General features: G+C 42.1%; 1 protein-coding gene across 2 annotated transcripts in view; it reads right to left on the bottom strand.

Moving 5' to 3' along the window:
• CFAP61 (cilia and flagella associated protein 61) overlaps positions 1-21,290 on the bottom strand; it is a 115,833-nt gene that overhangs the window by 7,606 nt on the left and 86,937 nt on the right. The window contains exons 20-23 of one of the 2 annotated variants that reach the window (XM_054062493.1): positions 20,047-20,339; positions 15,545-15,872; positions 15,221-15,312; positions 11,708-11,913 (exon numbers count right to left, since the gene is read on the bottom strand). In XM_054062493.1, the coding sequence (XP_053918468.1) occupies positions 11,708-11,913; positions 15,221-15,312; positions 15,545-15,872; positions 20,047-20,339 (919 nt within the window). Of the gene's footprint in view, positions 1-11,707; positions 11,914-15,220; positions 15,313-15,544; positions 15,873-20,046; positions 20,340-21,290 lie in introns of those variants that run through there. The other variant, XM_054062495.1, reaches the window with a different exon arrangement.

Raw genomic sequence — 21,290 nt, 5'->3', positions numbered from 1 at the left:
CATGAAGCACCACCTGAAACCACTGTTCTTAATCACAAAGAACATAACATGTTCCCTAGTTTTCAGTTTCTTGAAATCCACTTACAACTGCTGAATAATTAAGCAAATGTTGAACCAACAGCATGGTTGTAGCCAGAAAGCTATTTAACTCCTTGCTCTGTAGCAAGTGTTTTATCCACTCCCGTTAAGTTCATTAATCTATGACTCTGTTGCTGCTCTGACCCAGTAATTAGTGAAATCAATAGTTTTATGGACAATGAATCTGTGATTTACTTCATTAGGCAGATTTACAAAATAATGAGTGTTCACTAATTCATAGGCTGACATTTCTTTTGTACTTTTTGATAAGTAAATCATAGAAAGAAAGCCTGTGCTTTTTTATACCACTTTACACAGAACGATGACCATACTTGCTATGTCTTTGGAAGACAACTGGTTTAAAACCTGTGGTTTACCAACCCCTTTTTCTGTAGCTGCAATAGCAAAATGTAGTACAGTGCAACGGATCTTGCAGTTCTTGCTCAAACAGCCAGCCAGGGAATCCAGACCTTGTAGAGGACAGTTCTGATCCCACTGGACCCATGTGAAACCTCACTGAGGCTACTGCGGGGACCTGCATCCAAGGGGTGCAGGTCGTAGTTTACATCATGTATTCCTTGCCAGCATCTTCACTTTCCAGATGCCAGGTATCCATCACAACTGATAAATCATTTTGGGTTTCTGCATTTTTAATATTCTGGAAATGTTACATTGTTACCTGGGGGCACCATCAGGAAGCAGATATTCCCAACACTCGCTTCACATTGAGGTACTGCAGTCCTTTCCTGTTCTAAGTATCCTCCAGAGATATTCCCCCTTATTTCAGCACTGGAATTTGGCAACTTTTACACACTTTACTAGGTAGTAGCAGTTATTGTGTAGCTGATTCTCAGCAAACTGCTCTTTAAAATTTCCATATCTTGCACTCTTTAAAATTTGTATAAAACCATTGCTGTCTGCTCTTTTTATGAGGAAATGATGGCTGACCCTGAAATAAGGTTTATTGCCTTTTTTCACACAGTACTATTTCACATGTAAAGTATTAAGAAAAAAAGATTAAAAGGAAATTAAATCTGATGCACAAAATTAACAAATATGCTGTGTGCAGTGGTATGATTGCTTCTCTGCAATTACATGTTTATGAATTCAGAATTCATTCATAATGGTCTGCATAATTATTAATGTGAATCAGCGAGGTTTGACTGCAAATTAATATGGTGAGATTCAGCTGAGTAGCCTTTACTTACTGATTTGGTCGTGGGGTTTCTTAGTAACGTAGCTCTTCATTAGAAAGTTGGCTGCTCCTTAAAAACTGCATTAATATATAGAAATCTAAAGCCACCTAAAGGGGTCTACCATTTATATTGATTTGCTGTGTAAGTACAGCTTTACCAGCTTGGGTTAACATTTAATTCTGGCAGCAAAAAAGCTGTTAGTGCTTTGATATTCCTTCATGGGTTCCTCTTTCCTTCTCCTGTCTCTCTCTTCATAAAAAGCACACAAATTTTCCTCTAATTAGTGTGAAGTGTACTGAGTTGCATTAGTCCCTCTCAGCCGTGCTCACTACCTGCCACATTTCCTTTCTGTTTTTTTTTTTCATCCCTGCAGAAAATAAGTCTCACCGTCTGCATGATGAACAAAAGCCTAGGGTGGAATCCCTTAAATGTAATCATAGTGTGCTAATGGTATGGGATCCTACAAATTCCAGACAGCAGTGGGTTCTAGTATTTCTCTTAATGAACGATCACTCTTCATTTTTGAAAGTCTGGTTTAAAAAAGGCTATTCTATGTAGCATGCATTTCATGTTTAAATAATCTGATTATCCAGGCTATAAATAATAAATGTATATCTTTACCTAATCCTTAAAAAAAAAACAAACCACAACTGAAAACATCAGATGTTGTTCTTTTTCCTAACTTATTTGTTACATTGTGAGATGTATTACAGTTGCATCAATAAACAGTCTAGTGTGGTGTTTCTGCTTAAGCTCTTATTAAATGACACTGATTAATAACTTTTAGCCTAACATGAACAGTACTGTGATGTGTGAATTGAACTCAAGCAGAAAAGATCTAATTGGTTACTTTAAAATAAGTAAATGTTCACACCACTCAGAATATTGTTGAGCATTTAGCTTGTACAGCTTACACAAAAAAATGTAACGTGAGCACAAATGACAGGATTATAGAGAAGAGCTAAGGAAACATCCAGTGATACTCACTTTTATAGTTTCTGGGTGGAATTTTTCAAAGCATCTCAGTGAAAGGGAGTTTGACTCCCTCCATGCGTTTCTGGCAGCCTCGTATCCTGCTGCATATCAGTACCAGTTGCTGTTAAAGCTGTACCAGGTTGTGTAAAGCATCCCATTTTTCAGGGTGCTTGGCCCCTTGGACAGAAACACCCACCAGGGCCAGGCTGCCTGCAGGAGAAGCAGCACTGGCCTGTTTCCATGTCACTTGCTAACAGCAGTGAATACAGACCTTCTGACAGATATCTGAGGTGGATCACCACAGATCTATGCATGTGTAAGTTGCTTGTTCCCTTCATGTGTGAGCACTGAATCCTACCTGCTATTCTGGCACTGCATTTCAGCAAAATTCCCTGTACTTTTTGTCCTATGCATTGGTGAAGCCATAAGCCACCCTCCCAACTCCTACTTGGAATCACGAAATCACTAAGGTTGGAAAAGAACTCTGAGGTCATCCATCCAGTCCAATCATCAGCTGAACACCATCATGCCTACTAAAACATGTCCTGACGCCCCACGGCTACACGCTTTTTGAACATCTCCAGGGACGGAGACTCTACCACTTCCCTGTTCCAATGCTTCACCACTCTTTCATTTTTCCTAATATCTAATCTAAACCTACCCTGGCACAACTTGAGGCCATTTCCTCTCATACTATCACTAGTTACTTGGGGGAAGAGACTGTCACCCACCTTGCTACACCTTCCTTTCAGGCAGTTGGAAGAGAGCAATAAGGTCGCTCCTCGGCTTCCTTCCCCAGACTAAACAGTCCCAGGTCTCTCAGCCACTCCTCATAACCCTGTTATTCAGGACAATTTGATTGCCACACCACGCATTAATCTATCAGCACGCTTTACAAACTGGTAAGTACCAGAAGTGCTTAACATAGAGCATCTCGCTAACTTCAGTATCACGTGGAGAGCAAACCTGGTGAATAGGTACAAGAAGAAGCTCAAGAAGGGGATGGCTGAGCAAAACGACATTTCAGAGGGTGCCTCTTGGAAACTGATTGGCATAATCATGTTCCCTCTGACAGGACACTTCATTCCTGTCAGCCCAAATCTAAGCCTTTCCTCCAGTGATGCTGCCTTTGCCGCACTTGCTGTCATGCAACAGTGGTACCCCTGCCACATTAATGAGATGCAGCCAGCATCTTCTGTAGGTCATGACTGAAAACAAGTTCATTAATATACTATTACAATTTCCCAAGTAAAAAACCACTCACACCTAATTTGATAAATAAGCTACTTAAGTATTTTAGAAACTAGTGGATCAGACTTTTATGTATTATGTGAGTAGATTTAGTCTTCATTAATGCCAAATGAAGCCTGTATGAAGCACTTCTATCTCATATTAAAGGCATGATGCTAGTGAGCATCCATTTGGTTGCCAAGTATCAGAAGACTCCTCCAATTATCCATTTTATACTTAAGATGCAGCAGAGGGAGATTCCACTGCTATGCGGACACGTTCCATAACTTGGCAACTGCCTTACAGTTGCCTCCATCTTGGAAGAATACAAAAGGGCTGGTGGCATTCCTTCTTTGTGAAGCAGTACGGAGCACTGGTGACCAGTAACAAATCTAAAAGCTTAAAAATAAAAGAAAAAATATTTCAGAGCTCTCTTCCCATCCTCTCCTTTATCTGCTGCTATGGTAATGGAAAGAATTTGAAGGCTTTCAAGCAGCTACCAGAGATCTCCAAGGGAAGGGAAGGAATGTAGTACAGGAGATACTTCGTGTGAAACCCACTGGAATTTGCTTTCTTTTCCTTCAAAAGAAGTCCTCTTGGTTGGAAAGAGTCTCACTCTTGGGTACTCAAATTCCTGTTCAGCCTTTTTGAGATGCAACCTTATGGAAATGAAGAAAAAATCCTGAAGTGGATTCCAGGGAGTAGCGCTGTTAAAGTTCCAGGTGATGTAAAACATTTCTTTACAAAATCCTTAGCTTTAGGATACTGTGTCTTTGGTTCCTATTCTGCCATAACATCGAACAACCGCATTGTAAGACCTCTGGATTCAGGAATGTAATGGCTGAAGGCCCAGATGGAGTGAGGCACACCTACCATGGTGGCGTGAGGCAGATGGAAGGGTGAGTATTGCTGATGGCAATAGTGCCTTTTTCTTGTAGCACAACAAGTGAGTCAGTAAATATTGCCTGCCTGAGGCCCTGACAATTTGCCCAGTAGACCCTGGTATCCTGTAAAACAGAAGGATGAAGGTCATCCCACTGTGGTGAAGTCAGTGGAGACAGCTATCTGGCTGGATGTGGCCATCTAGCTTAACAGCCTATTTTCTCAGCTGCTGTTTGCGCAGGTAGAAACTAAAACATTGGCTCTTAAATTTATGTTTAGCTAAGTAATTAACTAAGCCCACTCAGACACTACTCTGAATTAAGCTGAAGCACCTAAGACCTTGGGGTGCTGGTGGATTGAAAGCTCAGCATGAACCAGCAATGAGTGCTTGCAGCTCAGAAAGCCAACCATATCTTGTGCTGCATCCAAAGAAGTGTGACCAGCAGGGAGGCAATTCTCCCCCTCTGCTCTGCTCTCTTGAGACCTCGCCTGACGTCCTGCTTCAGTTCTGGAGTCCTCAGCACAGGAAGGGCATGGATCTGTTAGAGCAAGTCTAGACGAGACCACAAAGATGATTTGAGGACTGGAGCAGCTCTCATATGAAGACAGGCTGAGAGAGTTGGGGTTGTTCAGCCTGGAGAAGTTAAGGCTCCAGGGAGACTTAATAGCAGCCTTCTAGTACTGAAAGGGGCTACAGGAAAGCTGGGGAGGGGCTCTTTATCAGGGAGTACAGGGATAGGAAGAGAGGAAATGGTTTTAAGTCGGAAGGGGAGATTTAGATCATCTATTAGGGTGGTGAGGCACTGGAACAGGTTTCCCAGAGAAGTCATGGATGCCCCATCCCTGGAGGTGTTAAAGGCCAGGCTGGATGAGCTTTTGAGCAACCTGATGCAGTGGAAGGTGTCCCTGCCCATGGCATTTGGGTCGGAACTGGATGGGCTTTAAGGTCCCTTCCAACCCAAATATTCTATGGTTCTATGATAACACCTATATCACTAAGATCACAGCTAAGGAAGCCAGGCACTCTGAGGATCATTCATTTTAACTGTGCAGTTGTAGAGCTGCACCGAGACCTCTTTTTAGAATGTCCACAGTACCTGTCTGCTAAAGCAAGAGAAAAGAAACTTTAGAACTCTTTAGTTTCATCAGATACAGAGCTGACTGGTTTAACTCTGAGAGCTAAAAGCATTGTTTCCCTGAAAAGGAAAAATAGTTCAGAAGCAATTGAGGCTTTTCAGTGAGCTGTGAAGATACTGTAATATGGAGGAAGAGTATCTAACTCACTAAAAGCTTACACTCACAAGACTGCCAGTGCATTTTGTAGCCAAGTGACTGTAGCAATATAGTCCGATGCTTTTATGCTGGCTTTTTCAGTTACTGCTTGCTAGGCTGGCAAATTTATGAACTTAAAAGTCTTAAAGGACAGGAGTCAGAATACATATAATTAGTATTTTGGATGGCATAAAATTTGGGGGAGCTGCTGACACTCTTGAGGGTAGAGAGGCCCTGCAGAGGGATCTGGACAAACTGAGAGTTAGGCAATCACCGACCACACTAAGATTAACAAGGGCAATGTTGGGTTTTACACCTGGGACATGGCAACCCTGGATGTCCATACAGACTGGGGAGTGAGAGGCTGGAGAACAGCCCTGTGGAAGGGATCTGGGGGTTTTGGTCGATGGCAAGTGGAACATGAGCCAGCAGTGCCCTGGCAGCCAAGAGGGGAACCATGTCCTGGGGGGCATCCAGCATGGCATCGCCAGCCAGTTGAGGGAGGGGATTGTCCCGCTCTGCTCTGCACTAGTGTGGCCCCACCTTGAGCACTGGGTCCAGTTTTGGGTGCCACAGGATAAAAAGGACCTAAAGTTACTGGAGAGTGTCCAAAGGAGGCCACAAAGTTGGTGAAGAGTTTAGAGGGGAAGCCATATGATGAGCGGCTAAAGTCACTTGGTTTGCTCAGCCTGGAGGAGACTGAGGGGACACCTCATCACAGTCTGTAGCTTCCTCACAAGGAGAGGAAGAGCAGGCTCTGATCTCTTCTCTCTGGTGACCAAGGATAGGACCCAAGGGAGTGGCAGGAAGATGTGCCAGGGAGGTTTAATTTGGATATCAGGAAAAGGTTCTTCACCCAGATGGTGGTGGAGCACTGGAACAGCTCCCCAGGGAAGCAGTGACAGTGCCAATCCTGACAAAGAAGCATTTGGACAACACCTGTAGACAGATGATGTGAATGTTGGGATTGTCCCATACGGGGATAGGAGTTGGACTCAATGATCCTTGTGGGCCCCTTCCAACTCAGGACATTTCATGAGTCAATGATTCTTTGAGTATTAGTGTGACTGGTGACATCAGACTGCAAGTCTTGCAAGTCTGAGGGCTCAGGGTCTTCGTTTCCTGGCACAGGACTGGTCTGGGAGAGCAGCCACTGGTGGACACCTCCAACCTGCATCAGGGGCAGGGAGATGCGTGCCCACTGCACCGCTCATCTTTTTCCACAACGTACATTTACTGTAGAAGGAAGGGAGGAAGCAAAAGAAGTGGTTTCAGTCTTTGATTTGGTTGTGGGTTAAGTCCTGCAGCTTTTAATCATGTTGAACTTGTACTGAAATCAATGCAACTTTTCTCTCAACAGAACGAAATGTTATTTATCTCATTATTACCATTAGCCACAGTTTCACACGTGCAACCAAAGGGGATACTTCTTCAAGTTAGCAGAATCCTGAGGGCCTGTTGTTAGTGCTAATTTGAAAATGGCACTACGGTCAGGAAATCCGGTATCATGGGGTTAACTTTCAGCCCTTACACTGAATGCAAATCAGTGAGGAAATTCATTGCTAGGTGCAGTCTGTAATTATTTAAAAGATAATTTGCATGCTACGCAGAAATAAATTAGCTCCCAGGTGACAGCTGTTCCACTGTGTCCATTCCTGGAACTAGATGCCATGCTGGGAAATCTAAATGCGGACCAAAAGATTAAAACATTGTACTTTCTTGCCTTATAGGAAGGCCCTCCCCAAAAGACAGCCATAAAGAAGGGAGGAGGGGAATCGACATTTCAAACCAGCAAGTTTAGACTCTTAACTAACAAACCACAACATTTTCATCGTCTACATTTTCTTTTCACTCAAGGAACTTCACATCTTGCTACAAAACACTGCAAGAGGGTGGAAGTGAAATGTGTACCATTTTAAAAGGATTTTTGCAAAGTCAGAAAAATTCAGTTCTAACATTGCGTTTGCATTTGCATGGTCCTGTGAGATCATTACAGAACGCCTACCACCACCCAAAGCAGTTTTTCTTCTTTTTAGCACACACACAGTAACCAATGAATGCATTTTCACATTCCTTGCCAAAAGAAGACTGGGCCCCACTTTTTAGCTGCATAAAAGCCTCAAGACAATCTTCATCTCACACGAGATGCTAAAACATTTTTCAACTTAATGGTTTTTCTAATAGGAAGTCTTCTCATGGCTAGGTTTTAACACTGTATATTGTACATTGCATATAATGTTTATGTATTGTAGATATGATATAAGACTATATTATATTGCCAGCCTTACTCCATCGCTGTACCTCCTCCTGAAAGAAGCAATTTCCTGTGCCAGTTTGCTTTGTGCCAGGACTGTTATGTGGAGATTACAGGCAGTATGCTTTCACCTCTCCCTGTCTCTTCCTTTTCCCATTAGTCCTTTCCCTCAGCCTTGGCTTACGGTAGAGAGAGTTCCTTTACTACAGTGGCCTGCTCTTCCGTCTCCCACCCCTTAAACTACCAGAGAATCTGTCCTCCTCATAGTGAAGATGTTTGTAAAAGAAATATCACGACTGATATGAATGGAAATGGATGTGTGCGTGTGTGCATGTCTGTGAAAGCACGAAAAGAAACAAGCGAGTGAGGATTATGGAACAGCATGTCAATAGATACAGAGCAACATATGGGATTTCATTCAAATAACCAAATAGCAAGAAGAGAAGAACCAAACCCATCTAAAGATAAGGTATAAAGAAGATAGAAAAGAGGACTGGACACAATAAAATAAGCAGATGAGAAAAACCTGGCAATTGTAATTCAGGAATTTTGCCATGGGCTAATGAGAGGTGAGATAAAAAAATAAGGCAAAAGACCCCAAACATCCAATGTAAAGGCTGTAAAAGATAAGTCCAAAATTAGTTCATCATCACTAATTAAGAAGAGCTCAGGCAATGTGATCAGGACGTCTGTGTGGCACACCGAGACCTGCTTTAGAAACATCCAATGATGCAGGCCAGACCACCTGGACAGGAAAGTGGTGGTGATGTAAGTGGATGTGAAAGGACCCTGATCTTGTGTAATTTCAGATCCTGGTACACAAAGACCAGTTAAGATACAAGCAGTCTCTTGCAGGAGCTGATGACTCCCTTAGTTAGTGTACAGGCTGGCATAAGAAAAAGCTGTGCTTCTTAATCTTAGAATACTGATGGGCTTGACTCATCCTACTAACAGATCATCACTGGGATCTTCATCTCTCCTGAGATTTTAAAAATCTCTGTGGATGTTTAGAACTTGATCTCACTTGTCAATCAATGTGTGCGCTGTGTGAAGATCCTCAATCATGAGAGCAAGGGAGGTGTGTAACTGTCGAGTGCAGGTAAGTGCAGCTGCACTGAGGGCCATAGGCTGGGCTACACCCACCATACAGAGAGAAAGGGAACAAAAGCTGGTTTCATCGAGGTCAGGAAAATACTGCTACCAGTGCTGCAGGCAGAGAATATTTATTCTTCCAGATGTAGACACTGGTGTGAAACTTGCCGTACATAAAAGAACTCATATTGTAACCACATCTGGGCAAACAACAAAGGCGTAAGTGTCTGACAACGTTTGTGGTTCATAGAAAAGATTAGGTCACAGCTGTTTTGCATAGTGTTAACACTACGAAAAAAGACTGATGATACCTTGCCACAACCCGAATATTGAGTTTCTCCCAGTGCTCCAAATGTATTGGCTGATCAGCATCAGCTGTGACAAGGAAAGAAAATTATCTGCCGTCTTAGCCCATGTCTCATACAATCGTGTCATCCTCCTTCAGTTTCTACTTAACACCTATTGACAATTTACTGTTTATGTGATCTTTATGTTTGCTGTGTGCTGTTCCCCTCTTGTAAGACAAACCAAACATTTTCTATCAATCAAAATCAATCCTTGCAGCAGCAATAATTCACAAGTTCACACTGCTCTCAGCAGAGGCACACAAAGGTCTCCTGAAGGGAAATCTGCAAAGAAGCATTTTTGCGCAAGAAACTTTTCAACCTTGCAGTTCATGCCTTCTTTCAAGTGCAAGTTGAGAAGAAAAAATTTGAGGAGCTAGACTCTGGATATTTACACTGAGGAGAGTGTGCAAGACAAGGATTGCAAATCACAAGAGAATTGTGAGAGTTACACATCTAGTCTCAGTGAAGCCCTGATTCCTTTTTCAGGGACGTTCACCCTGTAAGACGTCAGCTGATAGCGCTATTCTCAACGGCATATAAACTGATCTTTTGTCATCAGCTGAGGGACTGGCTGGACCCCCTCTCCTCCCTGATTTCAGCAGATGTTCTCGTTTCCCTGTCCTTAGAGCGTGCTACCCCTTATTCATGTTCTGGTGAAGCTTTTTGACACTGAACCAGCAAAACTGCAAATGCTAGAGCGAGAGGCACAGGAATTCAGAGGCTCTTAGGTCTTTGTCTCGAGAGCTCAGGTGCTTTGTTCTTACAGAGTTTTTTTTTATCAGTAGATTGCCATTATAATGCAAAGTTTCTTTTGGACCATAGCACATCCTTTACAGCAAACTTTCACGAAGTATTACGTAAATAACATTGTTTAATTTGAAAATTTTGCTACCATTTATGCCTTTCTTCCAATCAGTTATGAATATAACAAAAACAGACCTAGGGATTTTTGAGGCACCACTCTGATATTTGTATCATGATAAAAAACTACCATTTGTTCCTGTGCTTGGCTTCCTATCTCTAAAGAGCTTCTGTAACATGGCACTTCACTTTTCTGCCTGTGACAGTTTAGGTTCCCAAGACACCATTTGTGAGGGCATTTTTAAAATGAAAATCAAAGTAAGTTGTATAAGCAAGTTCTTTACCTCTCGTTTCAATTATGTGCTCAAAGAATTCTACCCCATGAATGAAACTCAAGGCTTCGGTTGTTTGGTTTGGTTTGGTTTTGGGTTTTTAATCAAGCTTGTCCTCAAAAGCACTTGTTTTCAGTAAGGCATAAGGAAGAAAACAAGTTGGATTTTTTAGGCCAGGTATTTTTTTTATGCTATGAAATTCTAGAGAAGCAGCAGAAGATTATAAACATGTTAGATCTCTCTTTTTTTCAGATTGTTCTCTCTCCATAATAACTTCCCTAATTCAGTTTGCATTTCCAAAAGAAATGAAAAATTATCTTGGAGGAGGCATATAAATCTTGGCTAGAAATAGCCAGGCTCTTTAGTCTCTCCTACCACATGAGAGACATGCCTGGGAATAACTCATCTCCAGGACTGCCCTGTGCTTCCCTGGGCACTGCGAGCAGTGGGGAGCACCTCGGAAAATCTTCAAGATCTGTTTCACTGCTACCAAGTGCTGTGGTGGATGCCAAGCCTGACTATATTCCAGAAGCACTTAGCCAATGCCCTTAGACAGATGGTGTGAATGTCGAGGTTGTCCCATGCAGGGACAGGAGTTGGATTTGATGATACTTGTGGGTCCCTTCCAACTCAGGACATTCCATAGTTCTAGGATTCTAAGTCCTGCAGGTTGGATGGAGAGCCTTCACTAAATATGCAGAGTCCTGATGCAGCCTCCAGCTATGTGTTTAAGTGAAAATATCTCCCTTACACAGAGAACACAGTCTAGAGGATAAACTTCAGGGTTTGTTTTATCACCAGGTAAGCAGGCAAGCTGCTGAGTATGACTATCATCATGAGTGATTTAAAATCTCCCTAGAAATTTTGATTCAAAGCGTGAAAAAACCCATCTTTTAAAAGTGACTTCTAAATATGAATCTTCAGTAAAAAAAGGATTGTTCAGGTTCAGCTTGATGAATCAAGCATTCTAAGTGAAAGTTATAAAGACACTGAAATGCTCTTTCAGATGAAAGATGATCAAGTAAACCACTGTTCCTTATGTAAATAAATCTCAAATACAGAGCTACTTCCAGGAAGGTCTTCAGGGCTTGCATTACCATGGGGATAATTTTGCCAAGTAATAGAAAATATTTTTTTTAATTTGTCTTTTGTTCTAAGGGGAAACAACCAGAAGATAAACCATAATAAAATAAAACTGAAATTCTGCCAAAATGTGGATTTTATGCATAATGTTGAGTTTTATCTTACCTGTAAAGATCTGTAATCTGTCCTTCACTCCAGCGATAAAGAAGATCATTCAGAAGACGCTCATGCTGTCCGTACAAGCAAATGTAGTTGGAGACAGGAAAGGGCTCCTTTGAAAAGCAGGTGATACTGTCTACCGTATTATACTCGTTGATATGTATCCTGAAATAATTCCCATGTCTTGCCTCTCCCGTTATAATCTCCATCCCCTGGAACAGAAAATGCAAGGAAAGCTGTAGAGATGGAAGCAGCACCTGATTTGGTCTACACAGAGGATCAACTAGGGTTTCCCAGATGATATTTACCGTTTCTTAAAATTCACAACCCTTTTTTCCAACAAAGATACCCATTCCCGGTAACATGGTTTATAGAACAAAGCACTTTGCTATGGTTTGGACACAAAGATTTTCTGTGTGGTTTAGACATTGAATAACTGACACAAAACTGAGCAGCATACGGCTGTGTGTGCAGCATGGGCTTCAGCTGCCCAATCCTGAGGGCCACTTAAGACACCTAAGGGTATGTGGACCATCCAAACTGCACTGGCAGTTATGACACAGGATCCATGGGAGACCTGTGACCTCCCAAAGCAGCAGCTGGAGGTCAGGAGGGATGCCCTGGGGCATCCCAAAACAACACTAGATGCCTCTGTTTAGGCAATTGAATTGAATGCTATTCATCCTAATTTATTATACAGAGTCCATATTATTGCATACACATGGCGTATTATAATTCACTATAGGATACCATCCCAATGAATGAGTAACACACTGGTATACTTTTACTGTCTCTCCAGATTTAGAACTATACATGTATTTTTTTAAATGCATATACAAACAGTATATATGCAGAGTTCAAATTTATGCAGAATGCAGAAGCTATAAAATTGCAGACAGAGAATTGATACTACGACATTAATCAGTTACAAGCAAATCTCCCTGTTACAACTCAAAGATTTATCATATACCCATAAAGCATTTTTGGCTTTGTGTAGAAGTTTTCCAGTAGCCAGAGGTGTCATGTGCAGGACCAGCCTTACAATGAGAAAAGAGGATTCTGTTCAGTTCTGATTTTTATTAATAGCACTGTGTACTGGATGGCTGCCTGCACTGCAGGAGGCTGGGCTTGATCTCTTAGGACATTTCTTTTAGGCTCTATTCTAGACTTTAAAATAATGAGTTATTATTGCCTTTAGAAAAAATATAAGCATATCAGTGAGTGCAGTGATAGGGTGAGGGGGAATAGTTTTAAGCTGAAAGAGGGGAGATTTAGATGACATATTGGGAAGAAATGTTTTCCTGTGAGGGTGGTGAGGCACTGGCACAGGTTGCCCAGAGAAGCAGGGGCTGCCCCATCCCTGGAGGTGTTCAAGGCCAGGCTGGATGAGGCTTTGAGCAACCTGATCCAGTGGGAGGTGTCCCTGCCCATGGCAGGGGGGCTGGAACAGGATGATCTTTAAGGTCCCTTCCAACCCAAACCACGCTATGATTCTACTATATAGTTATGTTACATATATATGAATATGTATATATGTGTGTATACACACACACAAGCACCTACAGATATATTTATGATTTTGAATTCAGTGACTCCCTCTTGCTAATTTGCACAGGGGCTGCCAGGTGTTGCTAACACCAACTCTAGTATCAATAAAAGAATAATAGTGTTGGATGTTGATACTCCAACTGTAGTATTTAGTTTCAGATAGCAAAACCAATCCCTTAATAAGACAAATATGTAAAAATTTCTTTTATACCTCACATTGCAGTGGGATGATCAAGTAGCTCGAAGCTATTTTTTAAAGCTGTATTCATGTTCCAGTTTTATATATTTCTAAAACCTGTTGCTAAGCTACAGTAACCTTTGTTACTTCCATATCACTCAGCTAATACATTTCATTAGCTTCTCTTATTTCTTTCTTAGGAAATCCTTTTAGGATTTACATGAAGTTTCTGGAGTGACTTTAAAGATGTTCCCTTTTCAGAGAGCAGTTAATAAGAGCTACAGCAAAAGAATTCTAATCAGGTTCTAGCAATCTAGAGTGACAAAACCAATTTTTTTTCTCTCCAATAGTCCTTTCTGCTTCCCAGTACAAGCTGCTTTGGACAGCTCATCCTGCATCTGCCAAGCCGGAAAACAAGGAGGGTCACGTTTTGAGTCCTATCCCCAAAGCATGGATTGCTTTTTATAAAAATAAATTTCTTTTTATGGAGCACTGCTGTCCAAGACTTAAAATGAACACTGAAGTAGTCTTTTAAGAACCATTCTTTATATCAACTACAAGAATGAGCTCGGTGCAGAAATCACTGAGGAAAAAGGCACCATGTACATATGAAATGGAAGTTTGCCTATGTGGCTAGTCCCCTCTGGCTTTAAAATGCATCAATGTAGTCCTCTTCTTGTTTCACAAGTCAGGGTCTCCATGTTTACATCATGGGACAATCTCCCATGTAGCCCAGCTGTGTGAAGTGCTTCCCTCTTTCTTGTTCAAAGATGACTCTCACGGTTGCAGCACTAGCTGTCTTCCAGCAGCGAAGTATGGAACATTCATTCCAGAACATATTCTTTTCCTACTAGTATAGAATTTGACTGAATTTCACTGGTAGACTGCAAAGTTTTATCATCTGTATGCACTTCTAGAAGAAAGAAGTTAAGTGCTAAGGCTGAAAGTATATATTAGTGGAATCCACCTATACTATGTCATCTTTATAGTAATCGTGCATCTCTTTGGAAAGCCAAACATCAGAAAGGATGGAAATGAACATCTAAGAAGTTCAGTTAGTTGTATAATTCATGCTTGTTCACCAGCAGTACTTGATTCATATGACACACTCAGGCTTAGCTGACTCTGGATTTCTTTTTATGCAAATCTGATGGTAAATACCACCACTACCTTGATGGGCTGTGTGTTAAATATGAGCTAGGAAAGAGCACTGAGGAAAAGCCAACCCGCTGACCTCCCAACCTATGCATCTATGCTGGGACAAATGGCTCAGTAACCAGGTACAGTGCTGAGCCACCAGCTCTGGAAAAAAAAGGGGTCAAGGAGCTGAGCTGTAGCGAATCATAACAGAGTTATTTGAACCTGAAGTGCTACAAATAGTAATGAAAAGTTCAGGGCATTAGGGCTTGACAAGTATTTCCTGCCTTCAAGGACCAAAACCCACTTTGGTTTCAGTTGATTTCATGGCAAAGGAATTAAGAACTGCAGTAAAGGAGTTAATCAGATAATTTTACCTGTATGATTCCACATTTACACTCTGACAGTGAATTTATGTTAAAATAAACTAAATATTTACAAATAATCACAGAAATTTGTTTGTATGTGATTTGTTCCATTCCAGAGTTTACTGGTAAGTCCTGTCTCTGGAAGGTCTCTAAATAGATCCGCACCCATGCTCACTCAAGATATTTTCTAAGGTGCACGATACTTAGGCATGTACCTGTGCTATCCTAAATAAGAACATCTTTCCAAATGGAGTATGAAACAGAGAAGAATTAAATAATGTAACTTACATGATCACAGAGTGCAAGTTCTAAGTCCAAGCAGATGGGGATTTCTGGTTTGGAAATATGCAAGTAATTATAACCTCCAGGAAGAACACCTCCTGCCAAAAACAAATATATGAGATTTATTAAATCATAAACAAAGAAGAAAGCAAAGTATTTGTTTGCCCTCTTTCTCCCACCATCTTTTTTTGTTTGTTTACTAAATACGAAGCTTTGAGGATTTCATTGCCATTACATGGTACCTTAGGTGGGATGGACCTACCCATATTATACAAAAGCAAAAATACCAGCAAGGGTATGAAACTATGACAGAAATTCATTTTGACATACCTTTAATTTTACACCCCTTGTACATAGGGATGAGTCTACCTGAACCTTCTGGTCGCTTAGAAAATGGCTTAGGGGTTGGATCAAAGAGATTCAGCATAGATGTAGCAAGCTCAAAGCCAATCTCTTTTGAATTGAAGTTGCTGTGTGTCCATTCATCTACATAATATCTCCTGGAGTACTTTGTTAAAGGACCTGCAGCTCTGATACTGACATCAGTAGTACGGAATTCGTTATCGATCACAAGCCTTCCGTCAAAAACAAGGCAAGCATCATTAATTGCCTTAAAGGTTTCATAATCCACTGTCCTGTAGGCAAAGCTAAAAAATGCCTAAATAAAAAAAAAGAGATGTAAATAAGTGTAGGTTTTATACATTACTGGCTAATTTCATAAATCAAAATCTATGCTTCATTCTGAATGCTATTTATTTTAAAAAACAAGAATGTGAAATAAAGTATGGTTTTATATATACAGATAAATCTCTCTGATCCAGTATTTACAGCTACTAAAATTAAAACAAAGACAGTAGAGTGGATAATTGCCTGAGTGGATGTATGTATTTTCTGTGTTATTATAAGCATATGAAATAGACTTGAACCCTTTATGAGTTGATTTTCTTCTTTCAAATACTCAAGCCAAACTGAAACCCCAAGTAATAGAGAAGTACAATGTACTTTGCATTTTAGCAGGATAACTGTACATTACAAATATGTTTCCAGCTGTTGTGCCTGTTTATCAACAAACGATGTTACTATGGCTACCACCACAGGGATATTCAATGAAATGGAAAGCTAGGAAATTCAAAATGTTCAGACGAATTGTCATCCTCATTCAGGTATAAAAGGGCTAATATTTACATGAAAAGAAGAGCATTCAGGTTTACTATATTGATAGTGACACAGATTTTGGAAAGCATATCCAAACTTTGTCAGGACTGAAACACATCTCCAGCTATTCCAGATCTGCATAATACTTGCTTTAAGAGGCAGAATAATCTGTACCTTCTTAGTGCTTGGGACTATTGCGCCTGCAGCGGCTGAGGCTGGCCACTCTCAGAGGCAGGGCACAGGGCTAAACGCATGTCAGATCCATCTAGATCATCCTGGTCCACCCAGAGGAGGCTGTGTCTGTGCGTAAAGTACTTGGTACACTTGGCAGTCCACTCCTGAAGATGGCAAGGAGTACAGCAGATACCTATTCACTGTTCTGGTTTGTGGGACTGAAAAAAAGATGTGATTTCCACTCTTTGAAAGCACTGCCTGTGCTGTCGCACTCCTCCTTACAGAATTGGCCCTGAGGTAGAGATTTATATCGGGGCAGCATATACTGAAGCCACAAGCTCATCTTCCCCACAGGAAGATTTCAAGGGTATTGAAATAAAATCACCCTAAATCCTTAAATTCCTGCTCTAAGTCTTGAAGAACAAAGCTACTGATAATTCCCTTCTTTTGTCTTCTTGTGGCACCTGCGTAGTCTCTCTCCTGGGACATGAGGAATCGGATCAAACCTCATCTCCCCAAAACAGGAGCTGAGGCAGCACCACCACGATAAACACTACAAAGCAGGTGGTGCTGGAAGCAGCCACCGATTCGTCCTACACTTTAGGCATCAGTGTGGAACAGATGTGCACACAGCACGTCATACAAAATGTGCGGGATGCCTAAAGAGCCGCTTTGAAATCCAGCGCAGCGCGAGAGCAAGGACCGCAGGGTCCCGCCACAGCCCTCGCCTTTTGTCTGCACAGACTCTGTGCATTGATTAACAGAGAGGAGCTTTCAAATCAATTTAGAACCATGCACGTCTGACATTTCTCTCGATACATGTTTTATTTGGTTTTCTACATTACCTAAAAGTGACTTTAAGGAGGCAAAAGTCCATACGAAATCTGGAACAAAAAATGTGCTCCCTAAGGACAAAGTGCCTATTCAGATTAAGCTGGGAAAGGTAAAACCTGCATCACCTGGAGATGTCTCAGCTCTGAAACACAAGAAATGAGGAACAGGCAAAAGAGGCTGGATAACTCCAGCTTGGAACGAGGGGGCACATGCACAGAACAGTCCCTGCCCCAGGAACACCACAGATGGCAGAAGCAGGAGAAGCTGCAACTATGAGCTATGTACTTGCCTCTTACAAAGGATAAACCGAAAGCCGGCAGAACAAAGGTCCCCAAAATAGCGTAAAACAAGAGTGCACACTGGACATTGAGGGTTAAAAGTAATAAGAATGACAAGCTTGAGAGATATTTTAAATCAGATCATGGTCTGCAAAGGGCAGAGATGAAGACTGACTGCCTCATTGCTCCAATATATTTTGTGAAGCTCCAGAGCCTTTATAAAGAGCTTTCCCTTTCACTGGTGCCCTCAGCTTTTAAAATGATTAGATGACAAGTTGAACGTTGCTACCCACCATCAAGAAATATTACTGTACTGGCTGAGGAAAGGGTGCAAAGTCATCAGAGGAGCATGCATTGTCTTGCTGCCTTAATTCTGAACAGCCTGAGACATAACTGTATCAGGGCAAACCAGCATCTGTAATATGTCCTTCCCTTAGTGTCAGCCTCGGGGTGGACATGGTTGTGACCTGGGTAAAGGTATTACCTGATTATACCACCACAGAGCTTTTCTTTGGACTAAGGGTCAGATGACCACGACTGTCTGGATGAGCCAGTTAGAAGAAAAGGCACAGGAGAGGGAAGCAAAGGGAGGTGGAAATTTTAGCAGCAGTGGTACAGCAGGGGCAGCAGAGAAGTCAAAGCCTCTGGGCTTCTTTTCTATATAAAACAAGTAATGAACTATGCACTGTTAGGGGAATTCTAGCAGATCCAAAATCAGAGAAACTCAAGGAGACCACACAGCCCCAAGTCCTGCCGGCTGACAGGCAGGACGGTGTCACCGGGGCGGGGGGGAGGGGACGGCTGCAACCTCCAGGCTGGGAGCCATCTGTCAGCCCGGGAGGGGAGGGAGGGCGGCTGCTGCTTTAGGGAAAGAGGAGATTTTCTCCCGTTGTTTTTATCCTGCAGGACTCAACAAATTAAGCCCCCAAGAACTGCCAATCAACAGTTGATATTGGCTCAAATCCCAAAAGGCCCAGAGCTGCTGCAGTGCTGATTCCTGCACAGCCTGTTCCCTTGCGGACGCAGCTGCCTTCCTAGCGAAGCCTCCTCTCCAGAGCCCTATCCTCCTCTGTGCCCATCCTCCCAGGCGGCTAAAAGCATGTACAGGAGCCATGTAAGATAGCTGAGCCGGTGTTGGAGAACATAAAGCCTCTGACAACCCAAATAATTATGTCTTTCATCTTAGAGGCTGAGTAAGAAAGGCCTCGAGAGGGAAGAACTACGGCTGAAGGAAGGACGGACACGGGGGCATGGGAAGGCAACAGAAACAATCCAGGAGAAATGGGGGTCTTGGAGGAATGGGACAGGCCACACGGGCAAGGTGCTGGGGAAGAAGGGGGCTGATGGGGAGATGGTGAATGGATATGAAGCTGCAAGAACAAGAACTACATGGAGATCTCTGTGGAAGGATAAAAATACAGGGATTTCAGGGAAAGAGGAGAGAAGCTGAAGAGCTGCACATGAGGAGAAAGCGGGAGGAAAGTTACTGATACGAGGACCAAAGTCAAGAGACTGCTAACGGATAAAAGTGCTCTGCCAAGCGCTTCACCTAGATCAGGAAGGGCTTAGCTATGCATATGTTAAAAAGAAAAGGGTTAGGAAAACCCAGTGACTTAAAGCTTTCCAGTGCAGGGGAGCCAGCAGGGACCACTGACGCCTGGAGAGCTCACTGAGAGAAGCACATGGCTCTTCCTTTCTGGAATTACAACAGACATGCTGCACAAAGAAGCCTGCATGCAGAGGGGTGTGTTGAGGGGGCCATACGGTGTCCTATGGATACATGTCTTGAAGAGACTGTCCTAGAAGTACACATGTAGATCAGCCCAATAAACAAAATCAGAACTATTCTGCCCATGAGGAAAGCCTAAAACCTGTCCCAAATCAGACAGTGGGGCCACACCTGTGACAGTGCATATAATTTACTTAGATAGTGATACTACAGGTGAACAAAAACACAGACATTCATGTAGAGGGAGAAAAAAATCCATTTAAAGTAAATTTTAATTAAGTTACATAGTAGGCCTCTATCGTAACGTTATTGCCTTCTACTATGACTTAATCAAATGCACATAACTATAGACAGGAGTTACTGTAAGCATTTAAATAATACAAGTATTTCTGGAATTATTTAGAAAATTAATTAAAAGTATTTGTCTTTCAGCAGTGAACAACTGTTTGTGAGTCAGATGACATAAATACATTTTCAACCAAATCGGTCAGGGCATAGTTTTATTTGGATTTAAAAAACCCCAATCCTTTAGACTAACAAGTGAATGTTCAATTGTCTATAGACAATGAGAAAATAGATAAACCAGCGAGGGACTATCTAAATCTGATGGTCTTTGTCTTAAAAAACAGACTGAAGGAAACACAATGGAAGAGTACACTTACCGAACACTGCAATTTGAATGGTTTTGTACTAGTAGTGAAAGCAGCACATGTGATAAGGTCTGGGTCGTCGCCTTCGTTCCACTGTGCCAGGATACTGTCATAATAAACAGACACACCAGCCTTTGACAGTGCCTCCTGAACAGCACTTTCGATTTCGTTGTTGTTAAGGCAAGTAACATTTGAGCTGAGCGGAGGCTGTATGAGATGTATGCGAGAACCATTAATTCCAAGAGATAAGAGGGTTTCTACCGTGGTGTAAATGTCAATTGTATTCCCATAGACAATGATGTTCCCTAAGGGAAAAAAAAAGGGGGGAAATTTCTAAGACATACAATGAAACCTTATTAGTATAACTCAGATGATAATAACACCAAATTGCTCTCTTTGACCCTCTTATTTCTCTGATGCTATGAAGCAAACAATGTTACCTAGCAACAGTAGCTAAGATAATTTAGTGAAGAATCTGTACAAAACATCCCACAAAGTAGGCAAGTATTTAATACGGAAGTATGGCATTCATTCTGACTCCATAATTTGAAATTATTTTGATTGAAAATCCTCTAGAGGAAAAAAACAACCCTGTTTTTATTTTGTTCTTCCCTCCCTCCTCAATTTTGCTCATTCAAAGGACTTTTTTATTTGGGGGGGATGGGGGTGATGAGAGCAAATTAAATACATCATGCAGAAAAAAATCACAAACTGTATAAAGACCAAGTGATAGAAAACAAGCCATTGTGCAATATGGGAGGCCACCGGTGCTGCTGCTTCCTCCTTCCGCAAAAGCCTAATCTCCAGACAATAGAGACGCCCCTGCAGCCGTACCCCTGTGCCTGCTGCTTCCTATCTGCTGCCTTGTCTGGCCAAACTGCCCCGCTGAGGGGCACAGGCAGCCGATGTGCTGACAGGGAGAGGCTGGCAGCTCTGCGCTGCTCTTTGAAGACAGCTGCCTCCCTCCAGCGCACATCGAAGGATGCTCAAAACCTAAATGCCTGAAGTACATGCTCAGAACCAGCCAGCTTCTGTTCGTGCACACTGCCTAGAAACCAGCAAGCTTGTGACAGACATTACTGATTACTTGGGATGAAAACAACGTTTGGATGGTGCTGCTCCTTTTGCAGTGCATTGTCACTAGAGCAGAAACCACTGTTTAAACCAGCTCCATCTTTCCACTTGCTGAGTGAAGGGAGCTCCGATTCAAACCCACATCTCCCTCCCTCCAAAGGAGTGCCCTTAACTACAAAGCT

Source organism: Cuculus canorus, chromosome 3 (assembly GCF_017976375.1).
Source record: "Cuculus canorus isolate bCucCan1 chromosome 3, bCucCan1.pri, whole genome shotgun sequence".
NCBI lineage: Eukaryota > Metazoa > Chordata > Aves > Cuculiformes > Cuculidae > Cuculus > Cuculus canorus.
The sequence above is the reverse complement of the archived record's forward strand: the minus strand, read 5'-3'. Positions and strand labels throughout refer to the sequence as shown.